The 19,495-nt window shown below is 35.6% G+C and overlaps 1 protein-coding gene across 2 annotated transcripts; it reads left to right on the top strand.

Moving 5' to 3' along the window:
* The first annotated feature begins 310 nt into the window (after window positions 1–310).
* On the top strand, window positions 311–18,919 carry LOC140784554 (uncharacterized). 2 transcript variants are annotated; one of them, XM_073132038.1, is made up of 13 exons: window positions 311–731; window positions 2,472–2,584; window positions 2,691–2,806; window positions 6,098–6,127; window positions 6,260–6,402; window positions 9,405–9,581; window positions 9,739–9,802; window positions 9,902–10,009; window positions 10,450–10,603; window positions 11,732–11,821; window positions 15,723–15,778; window positions 16,890–16,947; window positions 18,311–18,919. In XM_073132038.1, the coding sequence occupies exons 2-13, from the start codon at window positions 2,503–2,505 to the stop codon at window positions 18,601–18,603; spliced, it is 1,371 nt and encodes a 456-aa protein (XP_072988139.1). In that variant the 5' UTR covers window positions 311–731; window positions 2,472–2,502; the 3' UTR covers window positions 18,604–18,919. The 2 variants fall into 2 exon arrangements, with proteins under 2 accessions (XP_072988139.1, XP_072988147.1); XM_073132046.1 differs by having other exon boundaries at window positions 375–731; window positions 9,410–9,581.
* Window positions 18,920–19,495: the final 576 nt, after the last annotated feature.

Genomic DNA, 19,495 nt, shown 5'->3' with positions numbered 1-19,495 from the left:
TATAAATCTCAATTCAATACTTTAGTCTCCCATCTTGAAAGTGGTGGTTCCTCTCCTCTAGACTGCTAATGAACTTAGGAGTAAAAATGGGTCGGATTAAGTTTGACTTAACTCGAATTGGATACGGATAAAAAATTTACCGGATCCGGATACAAATATAGATATAAATAGTTCTTTAGAAAAAACCTGGATCTGAATATTTTTTTGGAAACCATCTGGATACGGATACAGATACAAGTATATATAATTATGTCGGATTCGGATCCAAATATTTAACCGCATAAAATGCCCAACCCAACCAGTTACCACTACCACTAACACTAACCCTACCCTTGTCTTCTCCATCTCTTTCCCCAAATCGCATTTCATCCGCTGCCTCCACCGAAAAGTGAAAAACCTCTCCATCGTCCATCACCGTCTTCAATTCTTCTTCCGTCGCCATCACCTATCTGGCTCTCCGCCGCCATCGCCTCTCCGCCATCACCAAGCAGCGCTGCCATCTCCACTCCCCGTTGCGTCACCAAGCTCCGCCTCCTCCCTCCTCGGCCTCATTGTTGCCAAGCCTCCTCCCTCCTCGAGCTCGTCGTCACCAAGCACACCGGTAACGATAGGAAGGTATTACATCACATCACCAAGCTGCGCTGCCATCTCCACTCCCCGTCGCGTCAGCAAGCTCCGCCTCCTCCCTCCTCCAGCTCGTCGTCACCAAGCCAACCGATAACGATAGAAAGGTATTACACCACCACACCTCTTATTTTTGGAGGATTCATGGTATAGACTTCGATTTATATAGTGTGCAAGTTCTCGATGATCTAGCTGTTAAAGTTATAGGATACTTTTCGTTTGTTTGCAACTACAAAGCAGGAACATGCATTTTATATGCTTAATTATAATGATTGCCATACGGCATTGTTTCTTTCACCTGTGGATTTTAATAAACCTGGTATATAGCCAAAGTAATTGGGAATGTAATTGTGTATGCCACACTTCAGAAGGTGAAGGCAATATTTATGATTCACCTTAAGTAGAGTAAAGAAGTTGTTGAAGGGCTTCGGGCCAGTTACTCTGGGAAATTAGATGATCGTACCCAAAATGTTTGGACATGGGTTTTTACTGATGGGACATGCTTCTTGTTATCAGTTATCCAGCTTACAAGTCCTTGCTTCAATGGATTAAAGATTTTGCCTTTTATAACAATAAATTACTATCTTGATTTAAGTTAAATTATCTTGTTTCGGTCTTAATATCAGCAAATGCCTAGTTTATAACTAAGGTCATCAGTTATAAACTAGCTAATTGACTTCAGGCTTTGATTAATCTTCAGGTTAAAATAATTATCTTAATTTTATTCAGTATTTACTGAGATGGAACTATTGATCCATCTTAAAATAGTTTCAGGACTTTTGAAAACATCCTAGTTTGTATTTCAGCTATATATTGAACTTCTGATAATCTATAAGCAAAGGGCGACACTTTTTTTGAAACTGTTAGTATTTTGTATTAATTGTGTCTAAAATAAAGGTATTCATTTAACATCCAATGTGTATCCATTTAAGACCCAATCAGTGGCCAAAAATTATTCAATCTATATCCGAAAATTATCCAACTTGTGTTTGAAAATTATCCGTATTATTTAGTTAGGATACAATTTTAAATTTAGCTATCCATCCAATATCCGTATTTGAATCCATATCTGGACTAAAAATATAGATTTGGATATGGGTTGAACACTATCCGATCCGTATCTGCTCCGTTTTCACCCTATTAGCGGTACACACACACACACTCTCTATCTCTACCTCACCCTCCAATCTTCTCTCTCCTCTTCCTTCCCATTGCACATTAACCCCCTCCACACATTGCGATAGTCACCATTCTCCCTCTCACCAACCGCCACCTATCGTCCTTCTCTCCTGCCCTAGCATATCGCCACCTCTTACCTTCCTCTTTCTGCGAATCTCCACCACTCTACTTATTACTAGTCTTTTCCTTTAGATCTACAAGTCGCCACTACCTCCAACCTCTGTATGGTGCGTCACATAGATGCTAAAAGTAATTAGTCCAATTATGTGAATCATGTTACTGTAATAGAGTTATTTAATTGTGTAATATTGTAATTTACTATCATTTGATTATTTGAATTAGTGCAAATGTGTGATAGCATTTCATTTTGACCATGTTATTTATTTACAACTTTTATACGTATATTGGTTTATTACTAATAAATCTTTTCATATAATATATTATATGTCATATATAATTATTTTTATATATTAGAAAAACTAAACTGTATAGGCACCTGGATACTGCCTACCCACTATGCGGTGGGTGACCACTTGCATACTGTGGGCACTTTCCAAAACATTTAATAAATTTCAAAATCTTGATCAAAATTGCCTTTTGTTTTTTTATTAAATCTGTCATAATCGTCTACTTCTAAATTTTTATTAAATTGCCGTTTGTTTTTTTAGGTAAACTAGGGTTTTTAAGTGAATTGGACAGATGCCGCGGACAAGTGCAATGGAGTGCCTTGGTTGCCCTCCTTTGAGAGCTTTAACCACGGATGTTCTTGGCCTTGTTAAAGGTGATGCTTTAGTTTCCCTAGGGATTGTTGGTTTAAAGTGTACTTTGCTGATTTCTATCTTTTATTGTGCTATGAGTTGATGATGTGTGCATATATCTCTTTGTAGTCATTGAAGCCCGGGGGAAGGTCATTGCGACGCCAAAGGTGGTTGAGACATGGGGCCCGCCTGACGCTTCACGATGCGTGGTTGCGGCATCCTTTGTTGATCGTCAGAAGGACCCGGTAATATCATTAATCTTTGTCTCTAGTTGTGCCTCCAAGTGTTGCTTAGTCCTTAATGTTGTCTAGTTGCCAATTTGTTCTGGAGTGAGAGGAAAGGAGAGTTGATAAGTTTTTAATTTCATGTTCTTTGGTTGTAGAAGTTGCTAGGGATCTATTTATTGAGACCTAGAACATAGGAAAATTTGGATCTCGGAATGAACTAATTTATTTGCGCTAAACATCATAAGAAAATCTTTTGCAAATAGGGGAGATAAAAAGAGCAAAACTGTACTTGCATATTGGTGGGAAGTGAGCTTGGGAAGTTATTGGTTGGGTTCATCATTTTAGCTGCAGTTCCTTCAGGGCTTAGCATCTCATATTGCCTATACATCACTATTTTTCTGGAATACTATACTTTTATTGGTATTCTGAGGGAAAAAAGAATTTTTTTTTGATATCATAGACCTATCAAAAAGTTAGTTCTTGAACCCTTAATTTTTTTGAAGATTTAGCATCTCACGAACTTGAGAAGTTTGACACAGAAAATTCGTAAGCATGTCCTTCTCCTGTTTGCTTGATCTGAGTGGTATCAGCTTCATTGATATACATTACTATATTTAGGATCTGCATTCAGTTGTGGAAACTGGAATGTTTTACTCATAGGAGAAAAAATTAAGTTTTTCAAGATAATATGTTAAAGAACTTCTATGCCATCTGATCATTGGCAAAAGGAGGAATAGGGAGAAAATAGATATAGACGGATGATTAATGATCTTGGATAATATGAAGAAAGGGGATTGACATTTATATTTTGTCACTTAAATTATGTGATGGAGAAGGTACAGAGACTGAGAAAATTACTATCTTTGTTACTCCTAGTATTATTGGACTTGTATCATTGTATGCAGATTTAATGGAAGATAATGTAAAGCGGATAGAAGTATGAACTTGGCCATGCTCACACACTTGATCATTACAAAGTGATAGTGCATTTACAGATTACTGTTCATTTGTATAGTCCTTCCCCTTTTTGGCATTTTTTATGCTATTAACCGCTATATATATTTTACTTTGTTTTTAAGTTATTTTTCATTTACTGCTAAAATCAACTCCTCTTTTTGCATCTTTTTTTGAATATTGAACACACATATATTAGGTAATTGATGTTTGAGAAGAAAAAGGGAAATTCGGTCTACTCAAAGATCCAATATTAAAATCTGATCTACTGATCTATTTAAGAGAACGATCAGTAATCAAATCTTACAGAGATATTTGTATCAAAAGGTAAAGGAATTCACTTTTGAATGGGAAAGCGAGTTTTGAAGATCTTAGAAGTGAATGAGATACAATTTTTGAAAAAAAGATGTGATTTTGATCAAAATTCATTAGAACCAACGGTTGTTATTACCTAAAGTGGATTTCGACCAAATTCAATTATTTAGATCTTAAAATCAGAGTTTTGACCAAACTAGCCTTTCCAAACTTTTTTTCACGCGGTTAGTGCACTTCAAAACTTGAATAGATCAATATTTGTTTTGCCACATTAGCATAACCGCTGATCAGGACGATGACTTCTAAATATAAGTCCCTGATTAGATCAATGATTTATATGAAAATTTGAAAATTGCTAAATTAAGTCTTAGGGGAGAAATTTCTATATAAGTTATTAATTCATAATTGGAAGTTGACGCCCCAGCCAGTGTTTTGAAAGGTGGCCTTGTCGGCCACCTTGGCAGTGTGGAGCACCGGCTGCCCTGCATAGTGGCAATGCGATAATGTAATGGCGTTTGGGCTGACGTGGCGTCCTTGGCGGGCTGAGCAGCTCGCTTCGGCGGAATAAATAGGTCTAATCGGGCTAGCGGGTCGGGTGCGGGTAATAGGTTTGATAACTTTCCTTTAAAAAAATTCCCAATCCTCTATATGTCCCTTTTCCCATGATTTGAGCCCTAAACCAACCTCCTCTCTCGATTGGTGGCAAGCGACAAGTGGCATGGGGCAAACTCCCTCTCGATCAGCGGCAAGCGGGCGGCAAAGTAGCAATAGCATGAAGAAGGTGGCCGCGATTTCTCTCTCACAATCTCACTCGCTCTCTTTTCACATCCCAACCGGTGGCCACCGGCCTCTGACTTTCGCTCTCTCTCTCTCTCTCTCTCTCTCTCTCTTCATACTCCCACCAGTTTGGTTGAGGGAAGTGAAGTGAAAAATGGAAAATGAAGAAGATTGGAAGGATATGAAAGCTCTATGGTGGTTTCATCTGGAGGAACCAATGAAGAGTTGGAAAATGGACGTGTAAGTTAAAGAAAAAATAGAGATGAGAGAGGGTGTCATATTGTCAGTGGACTAAGTGGGTATGTCTCACTAGTGGAGGTATTATTTATTATTTTCTATATACTATATTATTATATATTAAAAATTTGTATATTATATTAGTAACTTTTGTATACTATTTTAGTATACTATTGGTGTAGTGCTCTTGTAAAATATATATATGTACTATATTAATAATTTAGTAAATATTCTATATTATATATGATTTAATTTATATATTTATAAATTGAAAATACTATACTGCCTTGTCACCCGTCTTTCGCCTTGGCGCTAGGCGGTTGGGTGACCGCCCGCCACTTGCGGCCGTCTTTGAAAATATTGATCCCAGCAATGGTTTTGTTATTTACCAAGTCTCGTATTTAAATTTCTAAGTAAATTAGACATGTGATAGAAAAAGTTTAGTAGACTTTGGTGTAGAATGCGAAATTTTGCTATTTTAGGAAAGTATTTTTTTGCTAATATCCTTCGGTGTAGAACTCGAAATTTGATTTAGTTTGTTCGAGTGCGTTTAGTATAAGATAAATTAGGGTTTTATGTGTCTGGGTCAAAACAAAGGATGGCCGTGCTAAAGGTATGTGCCATGTTGAAATTTGGTGAGCACGACTCTACGTGCCAGTGACATGCCTCTGATATATATTTTTAGGGTCTTTATTACATGTTTTTGGTTTGAATATGCATATTAAAGCCTATATTAGAGTCTTTTATCTTGAAATAATATTGTAATTGACCTATTTTATTAAAGATGTAGTAATAGTCAAGTAGAAACATGATTCAATACATATAATTAAATACATTAATTTATTGACAATAGCTCAATTATTAAAACCAAAACTTAGTTTAACGTAGTTAATCCAACATTTTCCTATATCAATTTTCACCCAATTTGAATGAATTTGACATATTAATTGGATTTTTCTAAAACTTTCCATAAATGGAAAGTACGTCTTTTGGTCGGATTATGATTTTGGCTTGTCTCTTATGCAGCTTTTGGCTATTGCACGGAAGAATGGTTTGGTAAGTTACTCTTTGAAATCATGAAATAGTTCAAGTGCTTATTTCTTCTATTCTTTTTACTCTTTCCTATACTGGACACTTTCATCAGTCTTTTCTATCTTATCTGACATATTTCTGTTTATTGAACCATAGATTGAGTTTCTGAATCCTTTAAATGGAGATGCTTTGGCCAATATACAAGTTAATGAATTGGGGACCAGCGATCATGTTTCAGAGGATGATCCTCTTATTGGGTTGCATCTTTTCAGAACAAGGAGGCTGGATTCATCTTCAATGTAACCTCTTTTGTTCAAATTTTTATTATGTTTCTACTTATCCAATCTTAAGTAAAAACATACATGTTTTTGCATTATAGTAGTATGACACCACTCATACAGTACTCTCTAAGTAATTAAAATAACAATCATACTATAAAATTCTTGTTGTACAATAGAAAAATTGAATGCCAATGAGTGGCTTCATTGCATATTTGCTAATATTCTATCGAGTCTGTACCTCTTTATTCTTTACTGAAATCTCTCATTCCCTATTTAAAGTTGATTGTTACAGCAATTTGGGGACTTTTGCATGAAAGTATCTCCAAACTCTATGTTTTACTGTTTTAGTTGCTAATTTTGACAATTCTTTTGTGTTGCAAGTTTGGAATTGTTTTGCACTATAATGTTTAGCAAGCTAAAAGTGTGAAACTAGTATTTGTGAGGTGTCTAATTTGGTTTGTGTACACTATTTAAGCTCTATAATTTTCATATAAGCTGATAATTTTAATAATTATTTTTTATGACAGAGGTTGTTTGGCAACCATCAATGGTTCTAGCTGCTAAAAAAGATCCAGTCTTGTTTGAACTTCTAATCATAAATTTTAGCTGTAGTATGATTCCAAAAAGCTGTTGTTAGAATAGCTTGTGCTGTTTAACGTCTTCCTATGCCCAATAAAATTCAAGGCATCATCATTGTGAAACCATAAATTTTCTTGATCTGCTACTATGATGTAATAAAGGACATAAATTATGTTTTTCTTTAATCGTTCACTGTAAAATCTTTTTTCTCCTTGAAATTTTGATGATTACATAACAGGGTTGACGAACTATTACTTGATCTGTTGACTCTTACTATGCTTGAAATCAAATTACCTGACTTGCCCCAGTTTTGTGTTTCTTCATCTAAGTGTTGTCTGAAACTGCTGACTAACCACATTAAGGTATACAAAGTTGAAGTATAACTTTTTTAACGAGAGTTGCTTGATTGCTTCATCTGGATGTGACCACAATAGGAGCTTGTCTATTGCTTTAGTGGGCTTACTTATATCTCCATTATTGGCAACTATGTCTGTGTGTTGTAATGGAAGCTATGGTAAGATTATCTTCAATAAATGTATTGCATATTGAATTTTGCTACTATTCATTGTATTTTAGTTTTGGTAGAAGCTCTAATGTTGTGACTAAAATGCCATGGTTTTGGTCAGGTGTATCCATAATTGAGTTCTCCAGATTTTTGTGTGATTTATTAATTTTGTTCTATATGATGGTCTTCCAGTCTCGTCTTCTGTGGATTCTCTATTTGAAGCCAATGTGATATGTACTACATGGCAGAGGAGAAGTAGATTGTTGCGCAATTTCTACCTCTCTCCGTCTTGCTTACGTCGTAATATTCTCTAACTAATTGCTAGGAATTTACTAACAATTAAGTAACTATTTTTGCCTGGCAATGTCAGAATTGGGATCGGTTGTCAGAAAAAATGATAAGAGTTGGCCATGTCAGCTGTCGGTGTCAGCCGATATGGTATCAAACTATTTTTTAATATGTAAAATTTTAAAAATTATTCAAAAATGTAGGATAATTTCTAAAAATTTATAAAAAATGATAGAAAACATATAAAAGTAAAAATTACTCACATATGAAGTCTAAAAATTTTAAAAAGTGTTCACTCAAAATGATGATGAATTTTGAGTTGGGTTTGATAAAATTCTATGATCGTAAAATAGTGTTGTAGAGGTGAGATTAAGAGAGCGGTTTCTCTCTCCACTGATGTTCTATAATAGTAAAAGAGGGAGAAAGAGGGGGAGAAAAAGAGATGAAATGGAAAAAAGAACAAAAGAAAAAAAAAACACTCACCTGAATTCACCATAGTGCGGAGTCATTAGAGGAGCTCGTTGGATGAGCTTAGTCAAGTGGAAGGGATGGGAGGGGAGAAAGAGAAAATAAATTGAAAAATTTAAAAAGAAAGTAGTTTGAGACATCAATTACCAATGTCTTATATTTTGGATCCGACCTAAATATTTAAACAACTCTTATTGGGCTGTTTTGGCCGAAATAATCGAACCTGATCTGACCGAAACTGGCTTGAATGCATTGGCCCTGATTTGTTTCTGCTGATCCTACTCAGGAACATACCAGCCTTGAATTAATGTTGCTACTTGATTACTTGGTGCAAGTAGCAAAGTTGTGTAACTCACTCCACATCTGTAGCTTCTTACATTAGCTAGTTGGGTGTAGCATCCTACATTAGCTAGTTGTTAGGGAATGACTGACCATGGATGACACTTCAGGGTAATTTTGTTGGTTTTGTAAAACCAACAAAGTTTTGTAACATACATGTAAAATTATGTATGACACTTTAGGGTAATTTTGTTGGTTTGGTAAAACCAACAATTTGTAACTTACTTGTAAAATTATGTAGAAATCAGCCTTCTGTTCCCTTCATAAGGAAGAAATTTGGTTTTATCAATCTGAAATATGCAGCTAACTACATTTGAAAAGCTGTAATTGGCATCAGATGCAACAACAATAAAGCCTTTGATTCCAGCTATCTATGATCCTATATAAGTATATATTTATTGAATTACAATTCAACATGATGAAAATTGTAGGTAACAATTTGTTTAGTTCGCTCATTACATCTAGATTCTGTTAACATCTCTCCAATGGATAATTAAATTTCATGGAGATGACGGGTCTCTTAACATAAGGTCTTGTGTTATATTTCTTTCTGCATTTTGTAATAAACTTCTTTTTTTTCATTTGATAGTTGATTATGGCTATTGCATTAAATCCAAATCTCATTAAATGAAATAGATCCATCTACTGGGCAACTTAGGGACTAAGAGCAGAATTATATTTACTTGTGTGGTGTTATGCTAATTATTAAGTGATGTCATCTCTTGCAGGGTTTGTACTTTGTACATGTATAGAGTTTTAGAGGTGTTATAATAAAATGGTTTGTACATACTCATAACAATTCCTTAATACTCATAACAATGCCTTTACCTTTCTGTATTAGGTTAGGTGTGTTACTTTCATGTACAGAAAAAGGAAAAGTATGCTTGAGATCCATTGCAACGAAAGATTCAGCAGCAAACTTTCCTACTGATTCTCCTCAAACATGGAGTATCAGCAATTCTGGTAGAATATTATGTTCTTCAGTGGACGGGAATGAGAGCTATGCTTTATTTGGAGGGTGAGTTTGCTCAAATCAGAATTGGATGTTCTCCTGTATTCTCGAGGAGGTTTATCATATGATATATGATCCTAATCAGTTCTCTTGTACTAAAAAATATATAAATGCTTGGCTGACTTCTTAGATTTAATAATGAATGTTGTCCTTTTTATCTCAGGAAGGGTGTCGAAGTAAATCTGTGGGACCTTGCCAACTGTACAAAGACATGGACTGCTAAATCTGTAAGCCTTCTCTTTGTTCTAGTACACATCAGAAAGGAAAATTTTCATATTTTTTCTGAGTCAATTGGATTTTAATGTGTGACCTCGGCCTCTTTGAAGCCTCCATCTAACAGCCTGGGTATATTCACTCCAACATGTTTCACTGCTGCAACTTTTCTAAACAAGGATGATCATCGTAAAATAGTAGCTGGCACCAACAATCATCAGGTATAGTGTAAATTTTTTTTGGTTTTAGTGCCAAGACAGAAGATACACTGTATGTTTTCAAGCTATATAAAGCACATGAAAGCTGTGGGGTCAAGATATCCTGGTCATGGGGATTAGTGTGGAATATCCTCAAGTAATTTGGTGTCAAGCTACAATTGCTTAACCTCTTCGTTGGAATCAGAGGTTGCATATGCAACAGTTTGACTTGTTGATCTATTGTAAATAGAGTCTATTTGTCACTTTTAGCAAATTAAATTGCTGAAAATTCTTACTGGATAGTATTGTAGCCCTCACTTTGCCTTCTGCTTGTCCACTACTTGATGTGAATATTTCTAGATTCACATAATTAATGGAAACTTTTGTTTCATGTCTTCATTATCCATCTCCCTCTAAGAATTTTATAAATGAGTATTCTTATGTAGTAAGGGTATCTGTTTCAGATTCGTCTTTATGATATTTCTGCCCAAAGAAGACCTGTTATTTCGATTGATTTTCGTGAATCGCCGATAAAGGCAGTCACTGAAGATCTAGATGGCTATACTGTCTATATAGGGACTGGATCTGGCGACCTTGCTTCCTTTGACATGAGAACAGGTAATGTTAAACGTGGTAGAAATATTCTTACACAGCCATAAGTTTCTTTTGTGACAACCATAAGTATTCTTCCATAGTTTTCAATATTAAATGGATCACAGGCAAATTGTTGACTGAAGAATTGAATCAGTCAAAAATTAGTAAATTATCTATGGAACATTTTAGAGGTTCTCTGACTACTGTGGGTATGCTTGCTTTCTGTACTCATAGCAAATATGACAATGGCATTCTTAATAGATAATACCATAATATGATTACTTTTACTATCTATTACCGAGAACTATCAATATATTTCCGGAGATGATTTAATTCTTTCTATAACATTCCATGTGTTAATCATTTGTGGATGTAGATTCAATCATACAAAATGTTGCTAGATTTTCCCATTTGAAATAAATGAAATGATTATTTTTTAAGCACAATAATGTTACAAGACATTTAGCTTTATCATACAAACTGACCCAGAAAACTTCACAATCTTGGGAGTCCTGTCTAATTTCTATTCCCATCAATTGTAAATGCTCTATGTTCGAATTTGTAGCATGAGGTCACACTGCCTGCCACTGAAGATAATAGCTGTTGTCATAAAATGTGGTACAATCCTAGGTGCATAAGATAAAATAACTCATTTTGTCTCAAAGAGAACTTTTTATATGTTAACAAAAGACCAATATGTAAGCAGCCGAAACCATAGTCCAGCATCTACTTGAGATCGTAAAACAAACTTGTTTAGATGGATAAGCTTGTTTAATGATATCAGGTATGCCTTGGTGAACTTTATTTTGTGATATTTAGCTAATTAAGCTTTTCTCTAAGATATCCGGAACTCAATTTGAGATATTATTTACTTCAAACCTGGTGATGTTGCAGAAGTTTTATTATAGCTTAAATACGAGCTAACAATGTGATATTGTGGTGTGTTCTACAATTCTATTATTATGGCCTATTTCATATTCCTCATCAGCTAGTCTACTGATTAAACAACATATCAAAAATTCAAAATGTTGAGTTTTTGCAGTCAGAATATTATATGTTTTCTATTAAGTAATTAATTGTTCCGTCATGTAAAGTGCTTGCTGATCAATGTGGTTAATTGCAAACTTGTAACTTAAGTTCACCATTTTCCAGGAAAATTGCTTGGATGCTATGTTGGAAAGTGTTGTGGAAGCATTAGATCAATAGCCAGGCATCCAGAGTTACCTGTAATAGCATCATGTGGTGATTCCCTATTCTTCATATGACTCATAACTCTTTAGATGCATTAGATATCTGATCCTTTCTTATATAATGTCTAGAATGTTTTCCTTGTTATTCATTTTAAATTGTATAGTACAAGTAATTTCGATACCATGTGATCCTCTTCTGGTAGCATAACACAGTGTGATATTCTTCTTTCTTTTGACTTGTGATTGTACGAGGCTGTCACTTAGTTGGACTATAAGTCTTTCCTCCTAGTACCCAAGTGATCATTGCAAAATAGAAACCTCCTTGTCCTACAATAAGGGTAAGGCTGCTTATATCTTTCCCTCCCTAGCTCCCGTTCACTGGAGCCTCATGCACTGTCATTCTATTTCTGCTTCATACAGTCTCAAATCCCTTCGATTGTCTTGTTTGATTGTCTTATGTGCAATGGTAGCATGTCCCAATAAATGTTTGATAACCATGGGGAACTTCTGGCAATCTGTCATGCCAACACTTGGCCTTGTGCAGCCATATATTATTGAACTTTGAAAGTATGTGCAGCCATATATTATTGAACTTTGAAAGTATCGTGTCGTATTATTTTAATGCTCCTGTTTCTTACTGCCATGACCTTATGATAATAAAGCAATTTCATAGTTCAAAGGCTTCTAAGGATGTTTCTTGACTTAATGGATACACCCATGGTTGGCCGGATCGGGATTAGCGAACTCCGACGAACTCCGGTCTATAATTTTTTAATTTATTTCTTTATTTCTCTCCCAGTTATTTCTTCCACTTTCTTCTTTTTTCTTCTCTTTTCTTCTTTTTCTTCTTCTTCATTGCACCATGATTTTTCTTTCTTTTGTTTGATTTTCTTCCACAACTAATTTTTTTTTCAAACTTTTTAAATGTCTCAATATGAGTGAAACTTATTTATCTCTGATTCAAGATATTTAGTAATAATATCTTTTGAATTAGAAGGTGAAACACCAGACTTAATTGAGTAAATAACATCCACTTTAGTATGATAATAGAGACTATTAGCTACATTGAAAGAAATATAATTGTAAAAGAAGGATTTAAAGATGACCTTGCTAATATGTTTTTTATATTTTTTATTTTTTTGAGAGCTGTCTTGATAGTGGTTTGTGTACGATATTTTCTTTTTATCAAGATATGTATCCATCGGTTCGATTTTGTCAAACTTTGTCGTAAGGCTTGTAACACCAGGAGTCTCGGAAACCAAACAAAAAAGAAAAAAAAATTGTTGTGCAGTGAAGAAGTAGAAGAAAGAGAAAGTGAAAGAAATGAAAAAAACTGAGAGAAAGAAAGCATAAAATTAAAAATTACATACCCGAGGTTGTTGGAGTTTGCCGGAGTTGAATCTACGTCGCCAGAGCTAGATCTCTCCGTCGAAGAAACAATGGTTATATAGTAGGGAAGGAAAAAAGAGAGTGAAAAAGTGAACGAGAGAGTGGGAATAGGAAGACTATGATGGATTGGGACATCAATAATTGATGTCCCCTCATCGTATACAAGTCAAATTAGTTATGGATCTGGTCTGGTTAATTCCAACCTATCGATCTTGATCTGAATCTAGGTCAGCTGATCGAAGCCAATCCTGTCGGATCCCAATTGATTAACTAGGATCGAGCCTAGATTGAGATCGGTCGATCCTTCTGACTATGATCTTAATCCACTAATTAGGTTATGGTTATCCTTTATAAGCATAATTTCCTTTTATTCTTTTTTAATTCCTAGTAAAATAAATTCTCAAATTACAGATTTATCCCTGAACTGATGTGCATTTGACTTTTTACAAATTTAATAATAATATTTTAGTCCATTTACATGACATCCTTAATTTTTCTCCAAAAATATTCTTTATACTTTTTTTGTCACATCGAAGATAATTAATCTCTCACATCCTCAGTTTACTCCAAATGAAAGATTTTTTTTTCTACATTTTTATGTCATATCAAAGGTAAAAATGACACTCTTATTCTAATTTACTTAAAACGAAAGCTTAGTATCGGCCTTGAGGACTTAAATGTTACTAAGTCCGCAAAAAAAGTTTAGTAGATCCACGGACTTCTTTCCAAGAAGAAAAAGAATCTTAGTAAAGCTATTGTGGACCTAACCGGGCTTGTAGATTTAATTGGGCTTGCAGACTTAAATGTTTCCAAGCCCGCAACGAAAGCTTAGTAGCATGGATCACAATATGGGGATTGGCGATAACCGATTCTGATCCTGACCCGAGATGTAGGATGATAGAGAAAGCTTTTCTCTTTCTCTCTCAAGCCATCGAAGGCGAATCAGGCCTCGGTTGATGTTCGACAAGCTCCTCTAATGAAGATCCGGCTACCACCTTCGACGAGTTTGAGTATGTTTTTCTTTCCTTTTATCTTCTGTTTTTTTTCTTCTATATTCTCTCTTTTTATCCGAGTCCTCCACTCCCTCTCTCTCGCTACCATCTCCTCTCTTTTTGTTTCATTCTCTTCCTCCCTCTCTTTGACTCTGTTACTGTAGCAGTCCTTTTGCTACAGTAACAGAGAACAAGAGGGGGAGAAAGAGGGATGCTTTAAGTGATTGAGAAAGAAAGATAGATGAGAGGAGAGGCTTGAGAAAGAACAAAGAGGGAGTGATTGAAAGAATAAAAAAGATGGGAGGGAGAGCAATAGGGATAGTGGGAGAGAATTGTTTCATTAATGAGAGAGAGTGAGTGGGAAAGAGTAGTACTTTTTTAATTTTTTAATTTATATGAAAGTTATTATATACAACGATGGCCGTGCCGACCGCCTGTCGGCACGACACGGCAAAAGGAGAGAAAAATATACCACCTTGGCCGTCGCCGCTCCCGGTTGCTGTCGCCGCTCCCGGTTGCTGTCGCCGCTCGCATGAGCCCGCGTCGGGTGCCCTAGCCGAGGGAGGGGAGACAGGGTTTATTGGTTAAAACTTAAGTTGCAAAGAGAAAGAGGGTTTATCGGTTAAAACTTAAGTTGCGGATTCAGATCTGGATTTGCAACTTAAGTTTTAACCGATAAACCTCTCTCTCTCTCTCTCTCTCTCTCTCTCTCTCTCTCTCTCTCTCTCTCCCTCTCGATCTCTTTCTTCCCCTCCCTCGGCTAGGGCACCCGATGCGAGCTCGGGCGAACAACAACGAGGTCGATGGCGAAGCTATTAGGAGGGGTGCCGTGCGGCACCCCTTGTGCCACATGCTGGTACGCCGCCGGCACGCCCCGTGCCGGTCGGCACGGCCATCCATGATTATATATATCTATTATTAATTTCTAAAATTTTGAGTATTTTCTGTATTTCAAAATAATTTTTGAGAATTTAATATAATTAATAAATAGTCTGATACTGAAATCTGATATTGATTGGCGAAATAACCGATATGATCAATACGGCCATTACATATCTTCTTTTTCGGCAGTCGATAGTTACGTGCAATTAGGTGCTAGGCGATCCCTGGCTGGCTGTCTACTGCCTACCACCTACAGTTTCTTAAAATATTGACCAGCCTTAACTGAAACTGCCTTTTGTCTTAACGAATGTTTCTTTATCCTTGGTCACCTCTTGACATCTATTTTAACTCATTCTGTTTTGGGGATGTTTCTGAATTGGTTACCAGTAACAGCAGGTAAAAAGTAAAGGTTCTTCCTTCTTTTCTTGGATCTTGGCACACATGAGTTGTCTGACTATATAAGTGTATGCTGTGTGTTCTGTTGTTTTCTTTGTAAGAAATGTTTGACAAGATTGATACAAATAGTCTGCTATTCTAGCTTCAGTATTTAGTCACACTGTCATGCTAGTCACAAGTGGGTGCAGCTTTATTCTATAAGCACTTAATGATAAGATGGCTTAATTTTATGATATAGATTCATGAGCTTAAAGTCGCTTCTTGGGAACTAAGTAGCTAATTGTGTTGTTTTAGGACTTGACAGCTATCTGCGATTCTGGGATGCAAAGACTCGACAACTTCTTTCGGCAGTATGTCAGATTTACTTTTACTGCTTAGATCAATGAAAATTATTGTATTTCTAAACCAAACAGATATCAGATTTTTCATGTCTATGATTTGTACTTTAGTAGTTTGATGTCTAAAAAATCTTCCTTTTCCATAGATACTGATTACTGAGTCATTGACAACATGGGTAGTTCAACAGACCTTATTTCTTTGGATGTTTTAACAGTGATAGCAAAATCATTCTTTATCTGTAGACTTCCATGTTCCCCCCCCACTTCTGGGCTAGGATTTGCAGGTAGGATTACACTTTCGAAAAATTGCCAGATAGAGAAATTGAGTACTCAATTTCTTTTTAACTTTCTCTTGACTCTGCACCATGAAGAGCAACAACAGAGCCTCATATTTTGGATCTTCTTAATGAAAATCTTTTCTTTCCCTCCCATAAAATTCTATGTAAATATCTATATTTATGGCTCAGATTGCTGCCTGTGTTGATTTGACACAGAGATGCCATTTGTTGATGGAACTGTCTGTCTGTCATGAGCTTTATCCGTCACTTCTTTTGTAGTATTATTTACTGTTGATGAATGCAGTAAATGCTGCTTGTTGCGGTAAAAACCTGATAGATGATTAATATCTTTTCTATCAGAAATTATTCTGTCTTTCCAATTCAAAGTAATCAAGGTTTTTGAGAGGTGTTTATGACAAATTTTTTTTGCAATACTATATTAAATATCATCTATTTATTTGGATATGGAGCTAAAATATAATCTATAATGTTATAAGCCATCTATGAAAATCAAGTAATGGAGTGTCATGATTTGAAAGGTTGCATACATCTTGCTCTCCCATTACCATGAATTATTGGGACTGTGAGAGTGTCCTGCCCTGGGACGACTGATCTTTGTGGTCTTAATTTCTCTTCTGCATGCTGTTCATATATCATGTTCTCAAAGTTAGATTTCTAGTAATTAGATTTCCAGGGCATTCTGAACTTAACTTGCTGGAGTCATGTATAATTGATTCATGATGAAGAATGATAGTTCGTCATGTTTGCAGATTATTCACCTTTAGTTTTCTTTTGTTAATATGTTTCTTCTCCTATACATTAATTTCATTTATGGTTGAGAGCAGGTCTTCCTCAAGCAGAACCTGACAAATGTAGTGATTGATTCACATTTCTCTGGTGAAGGTAAATGGTTTTCTTTCTTCTTTTTTCGTCCATTCTAGTTTAAGCATTCACAGCCTTCTTTTTGCTATTTACTCTGAACTGTAACTCGTACGAGCCAAACTCACATTTCAGTTTAGCTGTCCTTTTTTTAAGCTTTTACATAGAATTTTAAGAAAGAAGCATGAATAAGTTGATTGACTAGTTCTAATATTCATTGACAATGGAAAAACACAAGACTATTCTGTAATATTATATCCCGACAGTCCGTGCATCTTTTGGTTAAGTAGTCCTGGGTGGGTTTTGCTCATTTTGAATCCTGAAATGGCTGAGACAAGCGTGAAACAATATTGGCCAACCACCACGAAGAACAGAGAAACAAAAACCAGACGAAAAGGGGAAATCAAACCCATCAAAAAACCAATTAAAATTTATGAGCTACCTATCCTAATCATATTGTATATTTTTTAAGATTTGTTGTATCAACATATTTGTGTCATATTATATCCGTATTCGTGTACATGTTATATAAGCTATCAAAATAAACGAGTAGCTCGAGCTCGGCTCGGGCTCGACTCAGACTTAGGCTTGGCTTGGATATAAATGAGTTGAGCCCGAGCATATCGTATACTTATTTTTCCTTTTATTTTACATTCGTCATGTTAGTTTCACTTTAAGTTATCTCAAACACTTGTGTGCAGGTATCCATTATTCTAAGGTAATGCCTCCTCTAGGAGTATCACTTATGGTGAATCATTGAATTAGCAGCAGTATTTTTCTTAGGAAGGTTATCAGTAAGGTTCCATGACTTAAAATATGATGGGTAGAGACCAATGAAACAAGCTTGTGTAGCATCAATCTAAAATTTCCAACGTCAATTGGAGATGACAAGTTTAAAAGCAGATGTAAAGGAGTACCACATTTTCATGTTGACTTTCTTTTGTTGTCTCTGTGTTTTAGAGCCTTATATCATCATTTCCAAAGATCTACATTGTAGGAGTTTGATTTTTCAGGTTGTTTCTCCTATTTTGTATGAGATCTGCCATTAGAAGAATAGGGTTTCACATGAAGAAAAAGAAAAAGGAGAAGGAAAGAAAGATTAAAAAAAAAGAAAAGAAAAGGTAACTCTTTTCACCACTTAACAGGTCTCTTGTTGGTAAGAGTGTTTAGTACACATACCTCAAGGTTGACCACACTTGGTCCTAAGATTTATCACAAACTTTTCTCTTTAATGGAGTTTGATCCTATTAAGTATTTTTTGTCTCCAATAGCTTGTATTAATAGGATGGCTGGGTGGCCCCATCTCACCATGCAATATTCACATAAGCAGAATATGAGAGTCTGGAGACCATCATCTGATCATTTGCTATCTTTTCATTTTCTTCAGAATCCGGAGTGACTGATGCTAAGAAGCCAAGTCAGGAAGCAATTGCCCATGATGGTGAAATTGTCAATGAATTAGAACATGAGAGAATCAAGTCCAAGAATAAGAGGCGAAACCAAGACAGTGCAAAGAAAAAGAAAACAAAGGTCAAAGATGACGATCAAGTAAGTGAAGTTGTAGAACCTGAAGATAGCAACGAACTGCCAGCTTCGAAAAAAAGAAAACCAGCAGGAGATCGGAGCAAAAAGAGTAAGCAGAAGAGCAAAAAACAGTCTCTCGGAAAGAGTGGCGCATGATAACTTGTTGATATCTCACTGCTATGAAGACTAGGTTGACACCAAAATTGAGCAGGAAGCTGTGGATTGTATTCTCAGAAGCTGGTATACATGAATATCCATAAGCATTGGTTGGAAATCTAGACAACTGGGCAGCAATCCTGGAAGCGATTTGAGAGAGCATTTTAATTTTATGTTCTTTTTTTGTTTGAAAATGATAAATGAGTGTATAACTAGAAATGTTTATTCCTTTAAGGGAAGTTTTGATATTTATAGCTTTTCTCTCACAATGTTTACCGAGCATTTTCAGTTATAAAGACCCAGATATTTCCCACAATCAGGATCACCTGTTGCAATTGTATCATTATTCTTCCATCCCCAGATACTTTGTATGTGGTAGCGTCGCTGAGCCTCTTTATTATTATCGGACATTTTTTAAATAATGCCCTATTATATTACAAATAAAGTTCTCTTTTAATTATTTATTAATCGAGCCCCTCTTTGTTGCAAAAACAAATCAGGAGAAAGTTTTAACTTTGATAAAATAAGAAGTAGAATATTCTGTCTACTTAAAATGATGTTCTTATATTTCATAAATTAGACATAATCTCTTTCCTCCCATAGCTATAGGTTTGGATTGCTGGACTTGTGAGTTGTCTCTTGGAGTTGGTTTGTTTCTCCAGTTGAAAATTGCGGTTCCGGTTTTGTTTTCAAGCTGCTTTGACTCGGAAGGTCGTTCCCTTTATAGCAGTTCCATATATATTTTTGATTATTGGGTCATTAATTGATTGGCAAGTCAGGTCATAAACAGATTAAATCAAATTATAATGAGCAATTCCACACTAAAACTACCAGTTTTCTTCTCTGATATTTCTTTCTTATAATCCCCTTTCCATACTTCTGTTTGCATTTG

This window comes from Typha latifolia, chromosome 1 (assembly GCF_019914945.1).
Source record: "Typha latifolia isolate L0001 chromosome 1, TyphaL0001v2, whole genome shotgun sequence".
NCBI lineage: Eukaryota > Viridiplantae > Streptophyta > Magnoliopsida > Poales > Typhaceae > Typha > Typha latifolia.
The sequence above is the reverse complement of the archived record's forward strand: the minus strand, read 5'-3'. Positions and strand labels throughout refer to the sequence as shown.

What these genes read in the sequence shown, in the direction of transcription:
- LOC140784554 (XM_073132038.1), top strand. Translation starts at nt 2,503, where the DNA reads ATGCCGCGGACAAGTGCAATGGAGTGCCTTGGTTGCCCTCCTTTGAGA. An exon ending in TGTTCTTGGCCTTGTTAAAG is followed by an intron (nt 2,585 to 2,690) that starts GTGATGCTTTAG and finishes ATCTCTTTGTAG; the next exon opens with TCATTGAAGCCCGGGGGAAG. An exon ending in ACCTGTAATAGCATCATGTG is followed by an intron (nt 11,822 to 15,722) that starts GTGATTCCCTAT and finishes GTGTTGTTTTAG; the next exon opens with GACTTGACAGCTATCTGCGA.